Raw genomic sequence first — 22,210 nt, 5'->3', positions numbered from 1 at the left:
CCATGGCTTAGAGGCCCAAATGCAACAAATTCTTTGTCCTAAAATTTTTCCCCATTCGTTTCTCCTGAAACAATGTGGGGGGAGGGGTCGAGCTGTCTGCAGTGCCTGGGCCTTTGGATTCTTGCAATCATGCAATTCAGAGGAGTTTACAGACTTACAAGGAAACTGCAGCTAACCTCTTCCGTTTCACTCACAACAGTTAAAAACCCGAGTCCGGCTCAGCCGCTCACAAGTGATCTGAGTAGTTTTAGCTGCACTTGAGGACTAGGGTGTACAGATGCTAAACCTCCAGAGGAAAGGCCAGCGCTCTCTGGGAAATAAGCCAAGATAAAATGCTACGTTCTCCAATGGATCGGGAGTGAGACAAACAACTCAGAAAAACCATGACCCACGGGGAAGAGGAAACAAATCAGTGAGCTCTCTCGGTCCCTGGCTCCTGAGCTCTGTAGCTGAGCCCTGTACAGCAGGGTTAAGATAAGGGGAAGAATTCACAGGAAAAGCTGTATGCAAGGGAAGATGAACTGTCTCAGGAGACAATAAAACCTCTGGGGAAAATATCAGTCATAGTGGCGTGGGGGGTGGGGCAGGGAGGTGGAGGGCTGGAGAGATGACTGACCCAGAGTGCAGCCTGCTGTTACAGAGGATCCAGGTTCAGTTCCCGGCACCCACATTATTGGGTCTGGGAGTCGCACAAACATTGAGGATGAGGCCCCCAAAGTTAGATGAGCCCAGGCCACTTTTTACTCCATTGCTGCAGGGTACAGAACTCCTAGCTAGTTAGGGCCACAGGCAGGTCAGGTTCCGACACTGTGACTCCAGCAGAGGGAGTGGGTCCCTTTTAAAGCAAAAGCCACAAGTAGGGAGGTGAGGGGTGATGATAAGAAAATAATTTTTACAATTTGAGGTCAACTCTTGGGTGACAGTACATTCTGGGAATTTACAACTTGTGATAACATATTACAATTAGTACAATTTGTGATGACAAGGTGTTTGTACAAGTTTAATGGGTTTGTAAAAGCATGTTTACACATGTCTGTGGTTATCTTAACACAGCTCTTGACACAGCTGGGGTCTTGTCCTAATTTTTAACCAACTGTTCCTTTCGTATGGGACAAGGGTCTGCAACAGAAGAATCGGCGTAGCGGCTAATGCCTTTGAATTATTGTGGACTCTACACACATCGAGTTGCTCACAACTGCCTATTACCCAGCTCCAGAGGATCGGACACCTCTGGCCTCCAAGGGCATCTGTACTTACATGAACATACCCACAGACACACACACACACACACAAATTAAAAATTAATAACTCTTCGGGAATAGTGGTGGCACATACCTTTAATCCCAGCTCTAAGGAAGCAGAGACACTCGGATCTCTGAGTTCGAGGCCAGCCTGGTCTACAGAGTGAGATCCAGGACAGCCAGGGCTACACAGAGAAACCCTCTCTCAAAAACACGTGAAAACAAACACAACCAACCACAAAACCCAAAGCCTGGGCTGGTGAGATGGCTCAGCAGGTCAGGGCCCTTGCTAGGCAGGCCTGGCACCCTGGGACCCATGCTGAGGTGGAGGGAGAGAGCCAGCTCCACAAAGTTGTTCTCTGACTTTTGCCTGTGTCCTGCGGCTCATCCACACCCACACACCATACACAAAGTAATCATTTTTAAAAATTAAAAATTAGCCAAAGTAATAAAAGCCTGGGCTGGCGAGAGGGCACAGCAGGAGCAGTCCTGCAGGCCTGGTGCCCTGACTGCAAGGCCGGAAGCCTTCCTGCATGGAGAACCGACTCCAGGCTTGTCCTCCCACCTCCACACTGGGTGTGACTGGCTCCCCCCCCCCAGACACAAATAATACATTTTAACTAAAAATAAACCTTTTCAAGTAAGTGCAAGCTGAGAAAGATTCATCACAAACACTCCCACGCAAGTACTAAAGGAATTTCTTCTTGTCGGGAAGACATTCTTTAAGTCCAGCAGGGAAGAGCAGTGTAAGAGGTCTGTGCAGGTTAAGCAGTGGGCTTTACCTCAGTAGGTTCCTTGAGAGCCATCGACTGGCTCTGTGTGTGTGTGTGTGTGTGTGTGTGTATTTTTCTCCCCCAATACTCTAAAAAGTTTGGTTTTGTCCAAGCTTCCTGCAAATTCAGGGTAATTCCAGTGAAAGTTTCAGAAAGTTTTCTTATGCACGTCGACAAGAGTCTAGAATGTAATGGAAGTTCAGAGGGCCAAGAGGAATGAGGAATGAATGGCCTGATGAAGAACAAGGGTAGAGTCCGCACGGTGGACCTTTAACACTTAGAGCAGAGCTCTGTAGTTAACATGGATCTAAGGTGTGGGACAGACGGACTAATGGAACAGCTCTCACGTCTTCGAGTAGATTTGTGTCGGTTTCTAATGCAAGAAATCCATGGAGTCTGCTTTAGGGGTGAAGGAATTTATAGGGGGAAAGTCACGACAGCATGGGAGATTTATCATAGGGTCCTGGAAAGCTGAGGTCCAGTCCAACACTGTTCTGCTGCTGAGATGGTCCACGCCATCCAGCCCATGAGTGAGAGAAGCGCACAGCCTTCAGTGCATCTCAGGTCTTAAGGGTAGCCCCAGCCATGCCCCGGGAGCAGGTACTGCAAGGTCACAGGTAGGACATCTACATCTCTAGGGGTGGTGTACAAGGTCATGGACACAGCAGCTGTCCACTAGAGGTTGCTGTGGCTGTGACAAAGTACTCTGACTAAGGCAATTTAGGGGTGAGGGGGTCTATTCTGGCCCACACAACGTTCTTGCCACTGTGGACAAGTGGCAAGCTTAAGTTTGGGACACTGGTCACATTGCAGCCAGGGCCGCGCAGAGAGCGGCGAATGCTGGTGCTGGGCTCTGGCGCTTGTTGAGTGTCCAGGACTCAGCCCCTGGGGCCTCACCCACGGGGTGGTGGGCTTCCCCTCTCAGTCAGTCGGTGAGGGCACCCCACAGAGTCAGTCATGCTGGCAACACTGTCGCCATCTCCACTACCTCCATGTCCCCTTGTCTGTGTATAACATTGCGCTCCTGGGATGCTCTGGGGGGGCGGGGGGAACTGGGAGCCCCTTTTCAGAAGAGGCCCTCAAGGGGCCGGGACTGCTTCCTGCTTCAGCCAGCTCTGGTTTTTCTTTGCTTTTTTGGGGGGTGGGGTTGTTTTGTTCTTTTCATTGTTGTTTTTCAAGACAGGGTTTCTCTGTGTAGCCCCAGCTGTCCTGGAACTCGCTCTGTAGACCAGGCTGACCTCAAACTCAGAGATCCGCCTGCCTCTGCCTCCACAGTGCTGGGATTAAAGGTGTGGCCACCACCGCCTGGCTTCTTTGTTGTTTTTACTTAAAAAAAAATATTTACTCTCTTTCATGTTCTCTCTGTGTGTGTGTGTGTGTGTGTATGTATGAGAGAGAGAGAGAGAGAGAGAGAGAGAGAGAGAGAGAGAGAGAGAATGATGTGTATAGGGGAGGGAGAGAGAGAGCAGGCTGGAGCAAAGCATAGCACACGTGTGGAGGTCAGAGGACAACTCGGAGTCATCAGGCCTGGCAGCAGGCACCCTTACCTGCTGTGCCCTTTCCCTGGCCCCCAGGCATCTGTCTGTCACTGGTGCTCTGGGGTCTGTCTTTCACCATCGATTTTGTTCACCAAACCCCGCGTCAGAAATTGGTGTAGGCTGTAGATTGGCAGTTGGAAATACCACCATGCCTGCTTGTGGAAATGAAATTGCATTTAGTTTAAAGGTGTGTGGGGAAAATGATGTAAATACCTCGGGCGATACGCTTTTCCATTCGGTGACCATAAAATGGAGTCATTGGCACAAGAGGAGGCACGTGTATTCTGACCCACTTGGTTCCTGTCTGTTTCAGCCTACAAAGGTCTTGCTTCACTTAGACTAGATTTTTCCAAACAGCATGCTCACTAAGAGAAACGTCTCCACACAGTGGCTGGTCAAGTCCCAGGGAAGAAATCGCTGTCAGACTTTCCCAGGCAGGGCACGCGTGGTCGTGGCTCTTGGGCCAGCTGGACTGCTTTGGTTCAGACTGCAGCTGCAGCCTTTCCATCCCTGTGGCTTGATCAAGTCACCTTGTCTCTGTAGTGGACATGACAATAGTCCTCCTCCTCCTCACAGTGTGGCTGTGACAAGTGACGACCGTGGAGCCTGCGGGTGGTCCACGGGGCACAGTCGGTGGCTGTCTTTATAACCAGTGTGGTGGTGTTCCTGGGGGATGGTAGATTGTGTCATTTGCCATGTGGATTGTCCTTGGGGAGATTCAAGGAGACCTTAACTCTTTCACCTCTGTCGTACGCGTTTGCACTGGGCCCCAGCATGATGTGTGCGTGGGTAGTTTGTGGGGCCCCTGTGGGCTAGCAACATGGCTATCGACAGGAAGGCCTGTGGGGTGAGCAAAATAAATTCCCATAGAGGTCACGTAGGTGTGCAGATCCCCAACATAAGAGTATGAATCTATATGTCAGCATACATTTCAGCCACGGGCATTTTCTGTACTTAGCTCTGTAAGACCAGTGCAGCCTTGAGGCTTCTCCCCCGTGTGTTCACGGAGTCTCTGGTGGAGAGCAACGTCTGCCACCTCTAGTCCCCTGGTATTGCGTGGGTCGGGCCACCATGGTAGTGTGCAGTCCTGGGGCACTCTAGGGCTCTGTCATCCGTCCCTGAGTCCACAGAATATTAACTCAACACTGGCTGTAACTCTGAAGACTTGGGGACCTATATTGGTGTACATTTGCCATCTTACCCTGTCCTCTTCCTCACACTTCCATAGCTTCTTTTTGCCCAGCCAGCATTGTGCCCGCCCTCAGCGCCTCCCCAGCATTGAAGTGCACACACAGTGCATCCACTCCGCTATCACCAGCACCCAGTGTCACAGGGACCCCTCAGGCCCCGCCACACCCATGGTCACCTTCCTCTAAAGCCCTCACAGGCGTCACCAGGCTTCCATCTGTCCTTTGCCCCTTCCCTTCTTTCTCATCTCCCGTGGCTCCTTGGCATCTGCCTTGGGAGAAGCGCTCAAAGATGATGAGATTTCTTTGCTGTGTGAACAGATACATCCAGCCAAATGGGTTTTCTCATCCAGCCTTTTGAACCGCATTATTTGAGGCTGCAGTATCTGAACTAGGAGCTGGCGTTGTGCATTAGGAACATTAGAAGGACAGGATTTAGTCACCCTGGCCCAGCACTGGGAAACTGGAATGCTGGTCTTCAAGGAGAGTGAAGTAGGGTCCATTCCTACATCAGTTCTCAGAGCAGGAGAAAGAGAAGCTCGGGGACTCCTGGTTAGAGAGACTCTGTATGACGGGACTAGAGCAGAGTGGGAGCAGACAGGGTTTACAACGGCCGTGGGAAATTAGTGTGCGTGGATGTGTGGGAAACAAGTGTGCATCAGTGTGTGGGAAATTAGTGTGCATGGATGTGTGGGAAACAAGTGTGCATCCGTGTGTGGGAAATTAGTGTGCATTAGTGTGTGGGAAATAAGTGTGCATCAGTGTGTGGGAAATAAGTGTGCATCAGTGTGTGGGAAATTAGTGTGCATGGATGTGTGGGAAACAAGTATGCATCAGTGTGTGGGAAATAAGTGTGCATTAGTGTGTGGGAAATAAGTGTGCATCAGTGTGTTGCCTGCTGAGTGGGTTGCCAGCCAGGGGCTCTTGAAAATTCTGCGTGTCCAGGTGATGCCTTAGATTATGTCTTTCAAGTTCTAATTGTCCTGAGGTGTTGACACCCTCTCATCTTCTCTCTCTCTCTAGAATATTCTCCTTCTTGGATATAGTAACTCTTTGCCGATGTGCACAGATATCCAAGGTAGAGTATTGCCTGGTTGTTAGTATCCATGAGAGCTTGGTTCAAACTAAACATTACAATTAAATGTTGTCTTCTTAAAATAACAGTATTATAATTCCATATTTTATTTTAATTGACGTACACCATGAATAAAAGTTTGGAAATACAAAACATTCTCAGCAAATGTGTCTCTCTCACCCCACCCTCCTCTCTTACCTCCCCTCCCAGGCATGGAACATCTTAGCCCTGGATGGAAGCAACTGGCAAAGAATAGATCTTTTTAACTTTCAGACAGATGTAGAGGTAAGTTAGTTCACCTAAATTATTTTTGTATTCATTTATTGTGTGTGTGTGTGTGTGTGTGCGCGCGCGCGCGCGCGCGCGCGATCGCACTTGTATTTGCCAAGGGAGGTCAGAGGACAACCTGCAGGAGTTAGTTCTCAGGTTCCAAGGATCAGATTCAGGTCTTCGGGCTTGATAACCATTACCTACTCAGACATCGCTCTGGTCCCGCTGATGGTAGTGTTTTTTGAGCTAGGGTCTCTCTATTTTGCAAATAGCTACAGCAAATGGGCAGAGCACTTCCCTCTCACTGCTCACTTTGGAGCCCTTCATTCCTCACTCTTTGGTGGGTGAGTACAGAGGAGACAAGGACCAAAGGATCCATGTGTCCCTCTGGAAAGGGAAATATAACTGAAAGCTTTTCTCTGTCTTACCTGGTCCCACAGCCACTTATAAAATAATCACTTAGAGGCTTAATACTAATTACAAACTGTTTGGCCTATTCTCAGGCTTATTACTAACCAGCTCTTAAAACTTAAATGAATTCTTTTCTATTAATCTGTGTTTTGCCGTGTGTCTCGTGGCTTTACCTGTGTTCTGATACATCTTGCTCCTCTGGTGGCTGGAATGTGTCTCCTCAGCTCTGCCCTCCTTTGTATTTAGTTCAGCTTTCCCGCCTAGCTACATTCTGCCTTGCCATAGGCCAAAGCAGCTTTATTCATCAACTAATAGAAGCAACACATATGTGCAGCGTACAGAAGGACATCCCACGTCAGAGAAGCCCTAGTCCCTGCAGATAACACACAGACAGCGGTAATTCCTGACTGCCCACACAGTTCTGAGCATGCCTCGTGTGTTAACGCAGTTCATCCATCCTCTCAATACCAGACTGCAGAGGGGCTGCAGAGACGGTTCAGTGGTTCAGAGCACTTGCTGCTCCTGCAAAGGACCTGGGTTTGATTCCCAGCATCACATGGCAGCTCACAACTACTGGAACTCCAGTTCTAGGCAATCTGAGGCCCTCTTGTGGCCTCTGAGGGCTCCTGCACTCACATTGTGCACATAAACTCACATAGACAAACACATACATGTAAATCGATAAACTAATTTAAAAAAACAAACTGAAGAAACTGAGGATCAAATAGGTTGAGTCTAGGTACCTACCTAGGGAAGTGGGCTACACACCTGCGGGTTGGTAGAAAAGGCAAAAAGTATTCAAATGGCAGGAACTTATGGAGTCTTCCAGTGCCACTCTTTCTGAATGTACATGCTTCTCTGAGGTGAGGTGTTGTACGAATCCTAATTGGTCTTATAATAAAAACCCAGAGCCAGATATTGGGGGTAAATGCTGGGTAAATGCTGAAAGATCAGAGGAAGTAAGCCACAGCTACTTCTCACCTCACCAACTTCTCAGCCAAAAGAAGATCCTGTCTCCACAAATCCCCCGACTGAATACCCCTGAGTTCTCAGCTAAAGGGGGCCCAAACTCCTGTCTCCTCCACCTTACATTCCTTTCTCCATCCAGCTGTATCACTTCCTGTCTCAACCTCCTAGTGCTGGGATTAAAGGCGTGTGACTCCCAAGTACTGGGATTAAAGGTGTGAGTCATTACCGCCTGGCTCTGTTTCTCTTTTAGACTGGATTAATTTCATATAGTCCAGGGTAGCCTGAACTCTGTCTGCCTCTGCCTCCTGAGTGCTAGGATTAAAGGTGTGCGCACCGCTGCCTGGCCTCTATGGCTAACTCTGTGACTGGCTCTGCCCTCTGATCTTCAGACAAGATTTGTTAGAGCATATACAAAATATCACCATATTTCTCCTCTTTTTGGTCTAAAATAAAAAAGGTTATAACTAATGTAAGGAAAACTATATACAGTAAGTATAACAACTACATATAATATATACAGTCAAGAATTACATTAACAATGTCCAGTCCATTAGCAATTGACCAATTCAGAGAAAATACTCCATTATTTATTCTATTTTGATGAGTCCAAAGTGTTGTACCTAATTCACTTTGTATCTAACTTGTATTACCAATGGAAACTACCTTTTGATGTCTTTAAAACTTATATACTTTTACACCTCTTCCGTGAGTTTCTTTTCTGAATTTGTTAACAAGGAAAACTATAACTATCTATCTAGTCTTCAACTCCATCAGAGACCTGAGAAGGAAATATTACCTGAGTGAATAGGAAGTGCAAGCAAATGACTTCCAAAAATTATGAGAAATGACAGAAACAGCTGGCTGCCTGGACCGTCACCCAGGGTCCCTCTGTAACATTGGGGCATCCATCTTCAGCCTACAGGCCTAGCATATCTGACAGACTGAACTGTGAAGCAGGATTTTCTAAAGGGCCTTCCTACTTTGTCTTGGCAAAGTTGGGCAGTCCTTTCTTTTGTCCTGCTTGTGCATTTGGACAGCATACTGTTAGCAGTTGAGGCAAGAGCATTTTCTTTCCCAGTGGCTAACTTTTGCCACAGAGAAAGGAAATTCCATATGGAGATTTCTTTGATGCCCATCATCTTTTTTAAGTATATTGGTGCTGCCAGGAGCAGACCTGTCTCACTGTCATAAAAAGAAGAACCTATGTTATTATAACATCTTAAATGCCACATACAAATAGACTAGATATTATAACTATAATTCTTGCTTGATAACTGTTTGTTATATGTAATTTTACTATGTTAAAATGAAAACCTCCCTTTTTGATTAGACAGAAAAGGGGAAGTGCTGGGGATGGTCTTTCTGTATGCTGTGAATATGTGTTGCTACCATTGGTTAATAAATGAGATGCTTTGGCTATGGCAAGGCAGCTTAGAGGCAGCTGGGAAATCTAAGCAGAGATACAGGAAGGAGAAAGGTGGGATCTGAGGAGATGTTGAGCGCTGCCAGGGGAGCAAGATGTAATTCAATACAGGTAATACTATGAAGCCACATGTGGCAATACATAGATGAATAGAAATGGGGTAATTTAAGATTTAATAGCTAGCTAGCAATAAGCGTGAGCTATAGGCTAAACAGTTTATAATTAATATAGGCCTCTTTGTGTTTATTTGGGCTGAATGGCTGCAGGACCAGGCAGGACAGAAACTTTGCCTGTAGCGAGGCATTCCCATGCCTCAGAGATTGGACACATGAGACCAGGAGATGGCTCTGTGGGTAAAGGCACTTCCTACGAAGCCTGACTATCTGAGATCAGTTCTGGGGCCCCACATGGTAGAAAGAGAGAACGGACTCTTGCAAATTGACCTCTGACCTCCACACTTGTGCCATGGTACTTTTACATGTATATACAGAAATATATAAAATTTTAAAATAAAAAAGAAATTGTCCATTCCTCATCAATTTTTGTAGTTACAAATGCTACCCACCTATAGCTGAGGAACTATCGACAACTGATAGTTGTTAGGAGAGGGGGGAGTCACTTTTCTTTAAGAATATAGCACCCGAGTCATGCAGTAGTGGCGCACGCCTTCAATCCCAGCACTCAGGAGGCAGAGACAGGCGGATCTCCATGAGTTCAAGGCCAGCCTGGTCTACAGAGTGAGTTCCAGGACAACCAGGCTACACAGTGAAACCCTGTCTCGAAAAACAAACAACAAAACAAAAGAATATAGCCCCCGGTAAAGTGATGATGCTCCAGGAGAGTGGCGCACACCGAGAAGGGGTGGGCAGCACAACTTGGAGTCGATGAGTGAAAAAACCAAAAACAACCCACAAGGTTGGGTGTGTAAGGAAGGGTGGATCTGTGCGGATCTGAGGGGCTTGAATGTGATGAAAAGATAGTACAAGATTCTCAAAGATCTAACTCAAAAGTGTAACCAGGCCAAAAAAATGAGAAGAAACCAGGTGGTATGTTAAAGTCATAACTTTGGGTTTTAAAAGCCTATGTAAGCCTCCCCAGAGCCTCCCATCCTGAGGATCCCATCCTGAGGATCCTATCTTGAGGATCCCATTCTGAGGATCCCATCCTGAGGATCCCATCCTGAGGATCCTATCTTGAGGATCCCATCCTGAGCATGCCTGTGGTATGCTCTCAGGCAGGTAACAAGGGCTATTGAATTAACATTGAATTAGCAAAGGACTTGCCATTTTTCCCCCTCTTAGAAACAGTGGTGCATAATTATGGCCATGTACATAACTTTTTTTATTCTGGTGCAAGAACTGTTGTTCCAGTGAACAAAGGAATGAAGTCTTGCAGTGGAGAGAGCCACCAGAAGCTGCTGTGGGTTCTGCTGTCAGCTGCTTACAATTTCGATTTCCAAGTCCTAATCTTTCCCCTTTGGTAGCAAAGATTTATTTTACAGTTGTCTTGGATTTTGCTTAAAAATGATAAACTCCTGTTAGAGAGATGGCTCAGGGGTTAAGAGCACTTGCTGCTTTTCTTTTCTTTTCTTTCTTTCTTTTTTTTTTTTTTTTTTTTTCTCGAGACAGGGTTTCTCTGTGTAGCTTTGTGCCTTTCCTGGAACTCGCTTAGTAGACCAGGCTGGCCTCGAACTCACAGAGATCTCCTGCCTCTGTCTCCCGGGTGCTGGGATTAAAGGCGTGCGCCACCACCGCCCGGCTTCTTTTCTTCTCTTATGTTTATATTAATGTTTCTTTATTCTTGAAGTCCATACACGTAGACAGTGAAACCCTCACTTCTGCCCTGTACATCTCCCCCCAAGCCCTCCCAACCAGTTCAGCTCATTGATTGATTTGTTTAGTTAGTTTACATTCCACTGCGGCCTCCCCTCCCTCCTCTCCCCTCCCCCCAGTCCACACCTCCTCTGTGTTCACTCAGAAAGGGAGGCTTCCTGTGGACATCCCCTAGCTGCTTTCCTGGTGGACCCCAGTTCTCTTCACAGACACATGTTGGGTGACTTACCAGCTCCTACAAGCTGCGTCTCCAGGGGATCCAGCAGCCTCTCCTGGCCTTTGTGGGTACTCACACATATACATAAATAAAAATAAAATATTAAAAAAGTAGCTCAGGTAATCCTCAAGAAAAATAATGAATACTACCAGTGTGGACGGTCAGACCTCCAGTCTAGCTGATGTTTGCCAGGTAGCTGTGTGTGCCAGCCCTCTGACGGTGTTGTGGTTTGTGTCCCAGCAGATCCCTAGTGTTTACAGGTGTTTACCACACGCACACACAATACACATACGTTAAAGAGACTGACTTGCTTTTTGCAGCAGCATTTTATTTCCAGCAGTTTCCACAGCTACATTCCAGTGGAACAGCTGGAATAGCTGGGGGTGTGGGGGTGCTTTCCAATCTGAAAGGCAGTGGGGGAGTAGCTGGGGTGTGGGGGGGTGCTTTCCAATCTGAAAGGCAGTGGGGGAGTAGCTGGGGGTGTGGGGGGGGGGGGGGGGGGGGGGGGGGGGGGGGGGGGGGGGGGGGGGGGGGGGGGGGGGGGGGGGGGGGGGGGGGGGGGGGGGTGGGCGTGGGGGGTGGGGGGGGGGGGTGCTTTCCAATCTGAAAGGCAGTGGGGGAGTAGCTGGGGGTGTGGGGGGTGCTTTCCAATCTGAAAGGCAGTGAGGTGCTCAGAGTCCTCATCGCACTGGTGGAGGACAGGTGAGGATGAACTCCAGACCAGCGGGTGCGTCTCTTGCTGCATTTGGAAAACTCCATTTACAGGTCAGCTTATTCTGTTATTAAATAGTAGTACCAGCATGAAAAGGTGACCGTTTCCCACCTTTCTCCATTTAAGGGCCGAGTGGTGGAAAACATCTCCAAGAGGTGTGGTGGCTTCCTTAGAAAGCTCAGCTTGCGCGGCTGCATCGGCGTTGGGGACTCTTCCTTGAAGTGAGTGACAGCCACCGCAGCTGATGGTTGACATCAGCAAAAGCAAAGCAAACCTAGTCTGTGCTTTTCTTCCAGTAAGTCCTTTCTGTGATAATTTGCATAAGGAGAGCTCTGCTTTTAGAATAGCTGACACCCCACTGTCCTGAAGGGAGCAGCCTGGGGACGATGGCTTCGCCTGCCTGAGCTCTTTCTCCTGGATGCCCGTGGGGCGGTTAGGAGTGGAAGTGTCACAAGTGCCCGCTGTCGAATAGCTGGCAGACGGGGCAGCGCCCGCCACTCTTGGCTTACTCTCCGCTGTCCCTTCTCTACCCTCTCATCTCCTAGTTTCTTAGAAGACTTCACTCACACGCAAATGAACTCTTTCAGAAATGCCTGTGCTGTAAGAGAGAGTTTTGCTTACTCATGATGGGACGGATTTATTACGTTACTTTATTGTGGTGATCAATAGCGCCTGTCCAATACATGCATAGTCCCTTCCTGCTAGGCAGCCATGCTTTGTTGGAGGAGGAGAGGGTTTATTTGATCTGCAGGTTACAGTCCGTCATCGAGGGAAACCGAAGCAAGAACTCAAGGCAAGAGCTTGAAGCAGAGGCCGTGGAGGAACACTGCTTACAGCCCAGGCCCAGCTGCTAAGGGATTGTGTCGCCCACAGTGGGCCGGGCCCTCCGACATCAGTTAGCAGTTAAGAAAAGGTCTCACAGCCCTGGCTGTGGGTCAGTCTGATTGAAGCAGTTCTGGAGCTGAGGTTCCCTCTTCCCAGGTGACTCCAGGTTTATACGTAGTAGACACAGGAGGCTGACTACAACAGCGGCTTGATGGGAAGCAGTTTTACCCTAAATCATCTCTCCAACCCATGAAGGATTCTTTTCTTTTTAAGACAGGGTCTCTTGATTAGCTCTGGCTGCCTTGGAACTTGCTATGTAGACCAGGATGGCCTTGAACTCACAGAGATCCACACTACACTCAGCCTTCTTGAGGTTTTTTTTAAAAGTAGGAGTATAGTAGAAAGTAGAGGAGGATCAATTGGGTTAAGAAAGGAAGGGCAGATGAAGGTCATGTGCTTGAGCTACCACAGTGAAAAATGTTATCATGAAACCGTCACTGTGTACAGGGTAGATATTACAAACTAGTCCAAGCTGGGTGTGGTGGCACAGCCTTTAATCCCAGCACCAGAGGCAGAGGCAGGCGGATCTCTGAGTTCAAGGCCAGCCTGGTCTACAGAGCTAGTTCCAGGGCAGCCAGGGCTACACAGAGAAACCCTGTCTCAGGGTTTCTGAGACAGAAAAATAAAAGGCTGGTTCAGATCTTTAAGCCCAGAGTTTCTACTTGAGAAGCTTTCTGCATCAGTGGAATGGACTAAGTCCAGCTCAACAGGAAACAGGGATTTACCAGTAGGCCTGGTGTAGCTTGTAATGCAAGACATAAATCTAATAGTTGTCCCATTGAAGACACCAAAATAAATGTGAAAATGTGGATTGCTGCTGGGGACTATGAAAGAAGTACCATTTTATTGTTTGTTTATTTTATTTTTTTAAAGATTTATTTATTTATTATGTATACAGCATGTATGACTGCAGGCCAGAAGAGGGCACCAGATCTCATTACAGATGGTTGTGAGCCACTATGTGGTTGCTGGGAATTGAACTCAGGACCTCTGGAAGAGCAGTCAGTGCTCTTAACCTCTGAGCCATCTCTCCAGCCCCTGTTTGTTTATTTTTAGAGTCTCATAATATAGCCCTGGCTGGCCTAGAACTCTCTGTGTATCTGTGTAGACCAGGCTGGCCTGGAGCTCACAGAGACCCGCCTGCCTCTGCCTTCTGAGTGCTGGGTTAAAGGCGAGCACCACCACCCCCGGTAGGAAGCACCGCTGAGAGGCCAAGAACATTGAGTCGTTTGTCCTGAATTTGAAACCCAGACTCTTCAGTGATCACTTAGATGCTGTGCATCGATCGGAGGGAGACTCTGTTCCAGTGTGTGGCTCCTGCTGCTCAGCACAGTTGCCCTGGATTCATTCATTCATTCATTCATTCGTTCATTCATCCATCTTGCTGGAGACACCATTTGTTCCTTTTACTGCCCTGCAGTAATCCATCCCATCGATGCACAGGTGCTGTTGGGATGTCAGGCTCACCGTCTGATGCCCTTGTCTTAAGGGGCTGGGGAGGTGGCTCAGAGCTTGAGAGCACCAGCTGCTCTTGCAGAGTTCCCGGAACCCGTGCCCAGTAGCTCAGAACCTGCTGTGGCTCCAGCTCCAGGGATCCAGCGCCCTCTTTTGACCTCTGTGGGTACCTGCACTCACGTGGCACACACAGAGATACATACAGTCATGAAAGTAACCGCTTACAATTGCATTTAATACACCAGCCTCCCTGAACTAACTGCAAAGCTTAGCTTGGCCTTAGGTGTGTTTGGAACACTTGCTGTGACCACAGAACTGAGCAAAAGCGTCCAATCCACAGCCTGTCTCATGGTGTAGTTGTGAGGGTCTTACATACTTTATCAAGCATCTGCATCTGAACACAACACGGTTTCTGGAATGGTTTCACTCTTCATTCTTGTTACCATGTTTCCAGCCAGGAGCTGTGCCCCCCCGCCCCCAACCCCCCCCCAGTGTCTGACTCAGGTGTTAGTGAGCTGTGCCCCCCAGTGTCTGACCCAGGTGTTAGTGAACGGTGCCCCCCAGTGTCTGACTCAGGTGTTAGTGAGCAGTCCCCCGCTCCGTGTCTAAATGCAAGCATTAGTGAACTTTGCGCCCCATCCTCCGGTCTAACTGCAGGTGTTAGTAGCTGTGGTCATTGTGACCAGAATGCCTGACAGGAACAACTCAGGGAAAGTTTATCTCGGCTCCCAGTTTCAGAAGGGTTAGTCTGTGCTGTCTCCTTGTGCACACTGAGAATGTGTGGCAGAGGCTGTTGGTTAACAGGAAGTAGAAAGCAAGGCAGCAAAGAGCCAGGGAAAGATAGCTCCGGAAACTCACTCCCAGCAACCTGCTTCATCTAGCTAGGTCCCTCTCCTCAAAATTCCACAGCTTCCTCAAGTAGCACTAGCAAGAGACAGTGCTCCACTAGTGAGCTCATGGGAAAGGGCAGATTCAGACCTTAGCAGTGCATAGCAACAATGGAGGGAAGCTAAAACTCACACTGTGATTTCTACTAACTGCTGGTCACTGTAGGACAACCATTGAAGTCCTAAATCCAACCACTTGCTACCCAGAGACTGCTGCAGTGGCGAGTCCTGTGCAGTGACTGTCAGTCAGGGGATCTGCAGTGGGGAGTCCAGTGCAGTGACTGTCAGTCAGGAGATCTGCTGCAGTGAGGAGTCCTGTGCAGCGACTGTCAGTCAGGGGTCTGCTGCAGTGGGGAGTCCTGTGCAGCGACTGTCAGTCAGGAGATCTGCAGTGGGGAGTCCTGTGCAGTGACTGTCAGTCAGGGGATCTGCTGCAGTGGGGAGTCCTGTGCAGCGACTGTCAGTCAGGGGTCTGCTGCAGTGGGGAGTCCTGTGCAGTGACTGTCAGTCAGGAGATCTGCAGTGGGGAGTCCTGTGCAGTGACTGTCAGTCAGGGGATCTGCTGCAGTGGGTAGTCCTGTGCAGTGATGGTCAGGGGATCTGCTGCAGTGGGGAATCCTGTGCAGTGATGGTCAGGGATCTGCTGCAGTGGGGAGTCCTGTGCAGTGACTGTCAGTCAGGGATCTGCAGTGGGGAGTCCTGTGCAGTGACTGTCAGGGATCTGCAGTGGGGAGTCCTGTGCAGTGACTGTCAGTCAGGAGATCTGCTGCAGTGGGGAGTCCTGTGCAGTGACTGTCAGTCAGGGATCTGCAGTGGGGAGTCCAGTGCAGTGACTGTCAGTTAGGGCTCTGCTGCAGTGGGGAGTCCTGTGCAGTGACTGTCAGTCAGGGATCTGCTGCAGTGGGGAGTCCTGTGCAGCGACTGTCAGTCAGGAGATCTGCAGTGGGGAGTCCTGTGCAGTGACTGTCAGTCAGGGATCTGCAGTGGGGAATCCTGTGCAGTGACTGTCAGTCAGGGATCTGCTGCAGTGGGGAGTCCTGTGCAGTGACTGTCAGTCAGGGGTCTGCTGCAGTGGGGAGTCCTGTGCAGTGACTGTCAGTCAGGGATCTGCAGTGGGGAGTCCTGTGCAGTGACTGTCAGTCAGGAGATCTGCTGCAGTGGGGAGTCCTGTGCAGTGACTGTCAGTCAGGGTCTGCTGCAGTGGGGAGTCCTGTGCAGTGACTGTCAGTCAGGGATCTGCAGTGGGGAGTCCAGTGCAGTGACTGTCAGTTAGGGATCTGCTGCAGTGGGGAGTCCAGTACAGCGACTGTCAGTCAGGAGATCTGCAGTGGGGAGTCCTGTGCAGTGACTGTCAGTCAGGGATCTGCTGCAGTGTGGAGTCCTGTGCAGTGACTGTCAGTCAGGGATTCTGCAGTGGGGAGTCCTGTGCAGTGACTGTCAGTCAGGAGATCTGCAGTGGGGAGTCCTGTGCAGTGACTGTCAGTCAGGGATCTGCTGCAGTGGGGAGTCCTGTGCAGTGACTGTCAGTCGAGGAGTCTGTGCTGGCAGTGGGGAGTCCTGTGCAGTGACTGTCAGTCAGGGATCTGCTGCAGTGGGGAGTCCTGTGCAGTGACTGTCAGTCAGGGATCTGCTGCAGTGGGGAGTCCTGTGCAGTGACTGTCAGTCAGGAGATCTGCTGCAGTGGGGAGTCCTGTGCAGTGACTGTCATCAGGGGATCTGCTGCAGTGGGGAGTCCTGTGCAGTGACTGTCAGTCAGGAGATCTGCTGCAGTGGGGAGTCCTGTGCAGTGACTGTCAGTCAGGAGATCTGCTGTGGGGAGTCCTGTGCAGCGACTGTCAGTCAGGAGATCTGCAGTGGGGAGTCCTGTGCAGTGACTGTCAGTCAGGAGATCTGCTGCAGTGTGGAGTCCTGTGCAGTGACTGTCAGTCAGGGATCTGCTGCAGTGGGGAGTCCTGTGCAGTGACTGTCAGTCAGGGATCTGCTGCAGTGGGGAGTCCTGTGCAGTGACTGTCAGTCAGGGATCTGCAGTGGGGAGTCCTGTGCAGTGACTGTCAGTCAGGAGATCTGCAGTGGGGAGTCCTGTGCAGTGACTGTCAGTCAGGGATCTGCAGTGGGGAGTCCTGTGCAGCGACTGTCAGTCAGGAGATCTGCAGTGGGGAGTCCTGTGCAGTGACTGTCAGTCAGGGATCTGCTGCAGTGGGGAGTCCTGTGCAGTGACTGTCAGTCAGGGATCTGCTGCAGTGGGGAGTCCTGTGCAGTGACTGTCAGTCAGGGATCTGCTGCAGTGGGGAGTCCTGTGCAGTGACTGTCAGTCAGGAGTCTGCTGCAGTGGGGAGTCCTGTGCAGTGACTGTCAGTTCCAGGGATCTGCAGTGCGAGTCTGCAGTGGGAGTCCTGTGCAGTGACTGTCAGTCAGGGATCTGCAGTGGGGAGTCTGTGCAGTGACTGTCGTCAGGGGGGGTGGGGAGTCGTGCAGTGACTGTCAGTCAGGGGTTGCTGCAGTGGGGAGTCCTGTGCAGTGACTGTCAGTCAGGGATCTGCAGTGGGTAGTCCTGTGCAGTGACTGTCAGTCAGGGATCTGCAGTGGGGAGTCCTGTGCAGTGACTGTCAGTCAGGGATCTGCTGCAGTGGGGAGTCCTGTGCAGTGACTGTCAGTCAGGGATCTGCAGTGGGGAGTCCTGTGCAGTGACTGTCAGTCAGGAGATCTGCGAGTGGGGAGTCTGTGCAGTGACTGTCAGTCAGGGATCGTGCAGTGGGGAGTCCTGTGCAGGACTGTCAGTCAGGGATCTGCAGTGGGGAGTCCTGTGCAGTGACTGTCAGTCAGGAGATCTGCAGTGGGGAGTCCTGTGCAGTGACTGTCAGTCAGGGATCTGCTGCAGTGGGGAGTCCTGTGCAGTGACTGTCAGTCAGGAGATCTGCTGCAGTGGGGAGTCCTGTGCAGTGACTGTCAGTCAGGAGATCTGCAGTGGGAGTCCTGTGCAGTGACTGTCAGGGTCGAGGGGAGTCTGTGCAGTGCTGTCAGTGGGGGTGGGGGGAGTCCTGTGCAGTGACTGTCAGTCAGGAGATCTGCTGCAGTGGGGAGTCCTGTGCAGTGACTGTCAGTCAGGGATCTGCTGCAGTGGGGAGTCCTGTGCAGTGACTGTCAGTCAGGGATCTGCTGCAGTGGGGAGTCCTGTGCAGTGACTGTCAGTCAGGGATCTGCAGTGGGGAGTCCTGTGCAGTGACTGTCAGTCAGGGATCTCTGCAGTGGGAGTCCTGTGCAGTGACTGTCAGTCAGGGATCTGCTGCAGTGGGGAGTCCGTCAGTGACTGTCAGTCAGGGATCTGCAGTGGGAGTCCTGTGCAGTGACTGTCAGTCAGGGTCTGCTGCAGTGGGGAGTCCTGTGCAGTGACTGTCAGTCAGGGTTGCTGCAGTGGGGGCTGGCAGGGCGAGGGGTGCTGCAGTGGGGAGTCCTGTGCAGTGACTGTCAGTAGGGTCTGCTGCAGTGGGGAGTCCTGTGCAGTGACTGTCAGTCAGGGATCTGCTGCAGTGGGGAGTCCTGTGCAGTGACTGTCAGTCAGGGATCTGCAGTGGGGAGTCCTGTGCAGTGACTGTCAGTCAGGAGATCTCTGCAGTGGGGAGTCCTGTGCAGTGACTGTCAGTCAGGGGTCTGCTGCAGTGGGGAGTCCTGTGCAGCGACTGTCAGTCAGGGATCTGCAGTGGGGAGTCCTGTGCAGTGACTGCCATTCAGGATCTGCTGCAGTGACGTCAGGCTTGGCAACAAGCGTTGCTACCTGACGATCCGTCTCAGTGTCCCCCAGCCCCCAGCTTAAACTTTTAAGATGCTTCCAATCTATTTCACAGCAGAATGTACTCTTCTACGTTCCCACGGTGACCTGTGACTCTACAGTTCCTTCCGACCTTTAGTGTGGCGTGATCTTTTCACTTTGGCCCTTGTGATGCACAGTGGCATCTTGTGGTTGTCCTGCAGTTCCCTGGTCCTGATGCTGCTGGATGTCTTCCTATGCTGACTCACTGTCCATGGATCTTGGGGAAATGTCTGTCTAGGTCATGTGCCCATTTTTCTCATAGGTTGTTTTTATTGATTTTTGAGAGTTCATTTTTTTTTTTTTTTTTTTTTTGAGACAGGGTTTTTCTATATAACAGTCCTGGCTGTCCTGGAACTCTCTCGATAGGCCAGGCTGTCATCAAACTCACAGAGATCCCCTGCCTCTGTCTCCCAGTGCTGGGATTAAAGGTGTGAACCACCACTGCCCACTGTTTTTGAGAGTTAAGACATTTTTGGATACCAGTGCTTGTCAAAGTACTTTTGCAAATGCATTCTCCCAGTCTCTAGCTGCCTGTCTGAAGGGAAGTTCCTCTACAGATTGAGTTAATTTTTAAATTTTGTGTTTGTGTGTGGACCTTCATTGATTTATGTTCATTGTATATACTCGTGTCTGCAGAGGCCAGGAGAAGGCATTGGCCTCTGGAACTGGAGTTATGGACAGTTGACAGCCACCACGTAGGTGCTGGGAACCAAACTTGGATCCTCTGAAGAGCAGCAGGTCTGCTGACTAACTGCTCAGCCATCCCTCCAGCCACCGAAGTGAAGTTTTCAATGGAAGACATTTCGCCATCTTCTTGCTTGTAGAACACAAGAACTTGCTGCCTCACCTGACGTCACAAACGCGCTGACCTGTGCTGTTTTTCTAAAAGTCCTTAAGATTGGTTTGTTTTCGTTATGTGTGTGCATTGATGCCTTCATGACGGTGCACCATGTGTGTTCGGTGCCCACTGAGGCCAGAAGAGGGCGCCAAATCTCCAACCGGAGTTGTAAGTTGCCATGTGGGTGCTGGGAACTGAATGCAGGTCCTCTGCAAAATAATATGAGAAATCCACGGAGTCTGCTTAGGACAAAGGAATTTATTTGGGGAGAAAAACTCACTGTACAGAACAGAATTGTCGCAGGTTCTAGAATGCTGGGCGCAGTCTGCTGTCTCAGTCAGTCCCACATCCAAGTCGATGAGGGAGCGAAGAGAGATGCATCTCAGGTCTTAAGGGTGGCTGAGAGACCACGCCCCAGGGGCATGGACTACAAGGTCATAGGCAGTGCTTCAAGGTCAAAGACAGAACAGCTACCCACTACAGCAAAAGCAGCCAGGGTTCTTGACTGCTGGGCCCTCTACAACTCAGCACCCCTTAGAAGTTTTCTGATTTGAACATAGATCTATTTGGAGTATTTGAGGGGCAGTTGTTAGTGACTGAACCCAGGGTCACTCATGCCGGACTCTCCCACCGAGCCCTGCCCCGACCAGAACTGGTTTTTCTGTGTGGCACAGGCTCGCACTCGGGTTGGGTTCTGCCGTAGACTTGCTGCTGTTCTGGTGTGGTCTGTGTCTTGCTGTCAGTCACACTTTGTGAACACAGTTGGCCTCGGCCACACCAGGCAAACGCTGCACCACTAGCACATGCCCTGGCCCTGCTCTTGGTGGACTCACCGGTCTTTTTTCTACCTACCACATCTAATGTGTTGCTAATCAGCCTATTAGTACATTTGCATCACAGTCATGTTTAACATGTCTTCCTCTCGAATGAACAAAACCCTCTCATGTCTCCATGAAGCGTCTTCACTCCGCACTGTAGCTCCGCAGCGTTCTGGGTAAAGCAAACCTTTCAGTGCCCTGGCCTGCTGCTGCTGCCTTTGCTATCAGGCTTGCATAGGATAGGCTAGAGAGATCTCTGTTCCTTGTAGATCTAGTTTCCTCGCCGTTGAAAGCACACACGGTTTTGCTCGGTGTTGGGCGGGCATCATAAGTTCTACCTTCTTGGGTATGGAGCAGTTTTTGTTCCTATAAATGCTCTATCGAGTTTAGGTCTGGGATGCAGCTGCATTGTTTAACCTGTTCTTTTTTGGGTCTTTGTTAGGCTTGGGGCGGGTAGGGTGAAGAATGGCAGTGTGCTCGCGTAGCATGTTGGAGGCCCATGATCCCCAGCACCACGAAAATCAGTCCATTAATTAATGAAAGACTTGGAAATGTTTTGTGTGTACAAGTGTTTGTATGCGCATATGTGTGTACGCCACATGTACATAGTACATAGTACATAGGCCATAAGAGGACCCTGGATTCCCTGTTACTGGAGTTATAGATGTTGTGTGCAGCCTTGTGGATGCTGAGACTCAAACTCAGGTCCTCTGCAAGAGCAGCAAGTGCTCTTATCCTCTGGTCATCTCTTCAGCCCCCCATTAATTAATTAAAGTAAAAGGTTGGGCAGAGTGGCATTTCATTTAGGCTACTTCCGCATTCCTGAAGCTCGACTCTTCTCACTACCCAACCCCAGAAACAATGATATATTTTTAAGTTTCGAAGGTAGAAGTAGTCTCTGTACCCACCAAAGGACCTTGGTGATCTTTCAATCTCATCCTTCTAGCTGATTCTGTCCGCAGCCTTGGGCAGTTCTTCAGATGCCAATGTCAGGGCCACGCATGGCAGCTGCTGGCATTCTGTTCCACTCACACTCCTTGACATCATCGTGGACTTGTTGTATTTTATCCAGTTTAGTTCCCCATCCCTCTACTTGGCAGGACAAAGCGAGCAGATGACATGCTCATGGCCATGAAGCAGCCAGGACTCGGTCCTCTGAGACTGAAGTTGTATCTGAGGAAGACATAGATTGCCCGAGAGCACTCCCGAGAGCAAGGAGTGGGAGTGGTGTGTGGTTCTCTACTTCTGTCCATGCTGTCAGCCACGGTCAAGGCAGCTTTCACACTGTGGGGTCCTTGTCAGCAAACCTGGGTCTGATACTAAAGATACTGACAGTGTCAGAGTGCCCCCAGGGCACGCACGGCCAGGAAGGAGTCCATCCTTTACTGCAAACTGACTTTTCTAGTGAGAAATTTCAGGCCTCCCATCTCAGATGATCCCAAAGATGGGGCCGGAGGAGGGTTAACTGACAGGTAGCTTGGCCTTCGTTTCTGAAAGTGTGGTGCCAGGCTAGTAGCACGCAGTGCCTGAGAGCGTCCCAGGTTATTGAGCTCCGAATCTGCCAGGGAGTCTGTGGCCTTTGCAAAGTGCTGCTCTAAGTGGATGGTTGTGCTGCCCTCTAGTGGCCACTCTGCAGCTTGCAGCAACCCTGTGGCCACGGGTCTCGGTGCATCATTTTGCTTTAAAGCTTTTTGTGCTACTTTTTGGGGATAAAAACCCACACAAGTTTTACCGCCCCCACCCCTTTTAGGACCTTTGCGCAGAACTGCCGAAACATTGAACACTTAAACCTCAATGGCTGCACAAAAATCACCGACAGGTAAGGAATAAAGATGGATCTGGGGACAGAGCGGCCACAGGGAAGCCGGGTG

At 50.0% G+C, this 22,210-nt stretch overlaps 1 protein-coding gene across 4 annotated transcripts in view; it reads left to right on the top strand.

Moving 5' to 3' along the window:
• Fbxl2 (F-box and leucine rich repeat protein 2) overlaps positions 1-22,210 on the top strand; it is a 58,927-nt gene that overhangs the window by 20,653 nt on the left and 16,064 nt on the right. For 2 of the 4 annotated variants that reach the window (XR_005092048.1, XM_028893006.2), the window contains exons 3-6: positions 5,763-5,817; positions 6,025-6,099; positions 11,775-11,869; positions 22,090-22,158. Coding sequence is in view for 3 of the 4 variants with exons in the window: in XM_028893006.2 (XP_028748839.1) it covers positions 5,763-5,817; positions 6,025-6,099; positions 11,775-11,869; positions 22,090-22,158 (294 nt within the window). In the remaining variant the exon portion in view is untranslated. Of the gene's footprint in view, positions 1-5,762; positions 5,818-6,024; positions 6,100-11,774; positions 11,944-22,089; positions 22,159-22,210 lie in introns of those variants that run through there. The other 2 variants (XM_028893007.2, XM_028893009.2) reach the window with 2 other exon arrangements.

Source organism: Peromyscus leucopus, chromosome 7 (assembly GCF_004664715.2).
Source record: "Peromyscus leucopus breed LL Stock chromosome 7, UCI_PerLeu_2.1, whole genome shotgun sequence".
Lineage (NCBI taxonomy): Eukaryota > Metazoa > Chordata > Mammalia > Rodentia > Cricetidae > Peromyscus > Peromyscus leucopus.
This window is presented reverse-complemented; position numbering and strand designations above follow the sequence as displayed.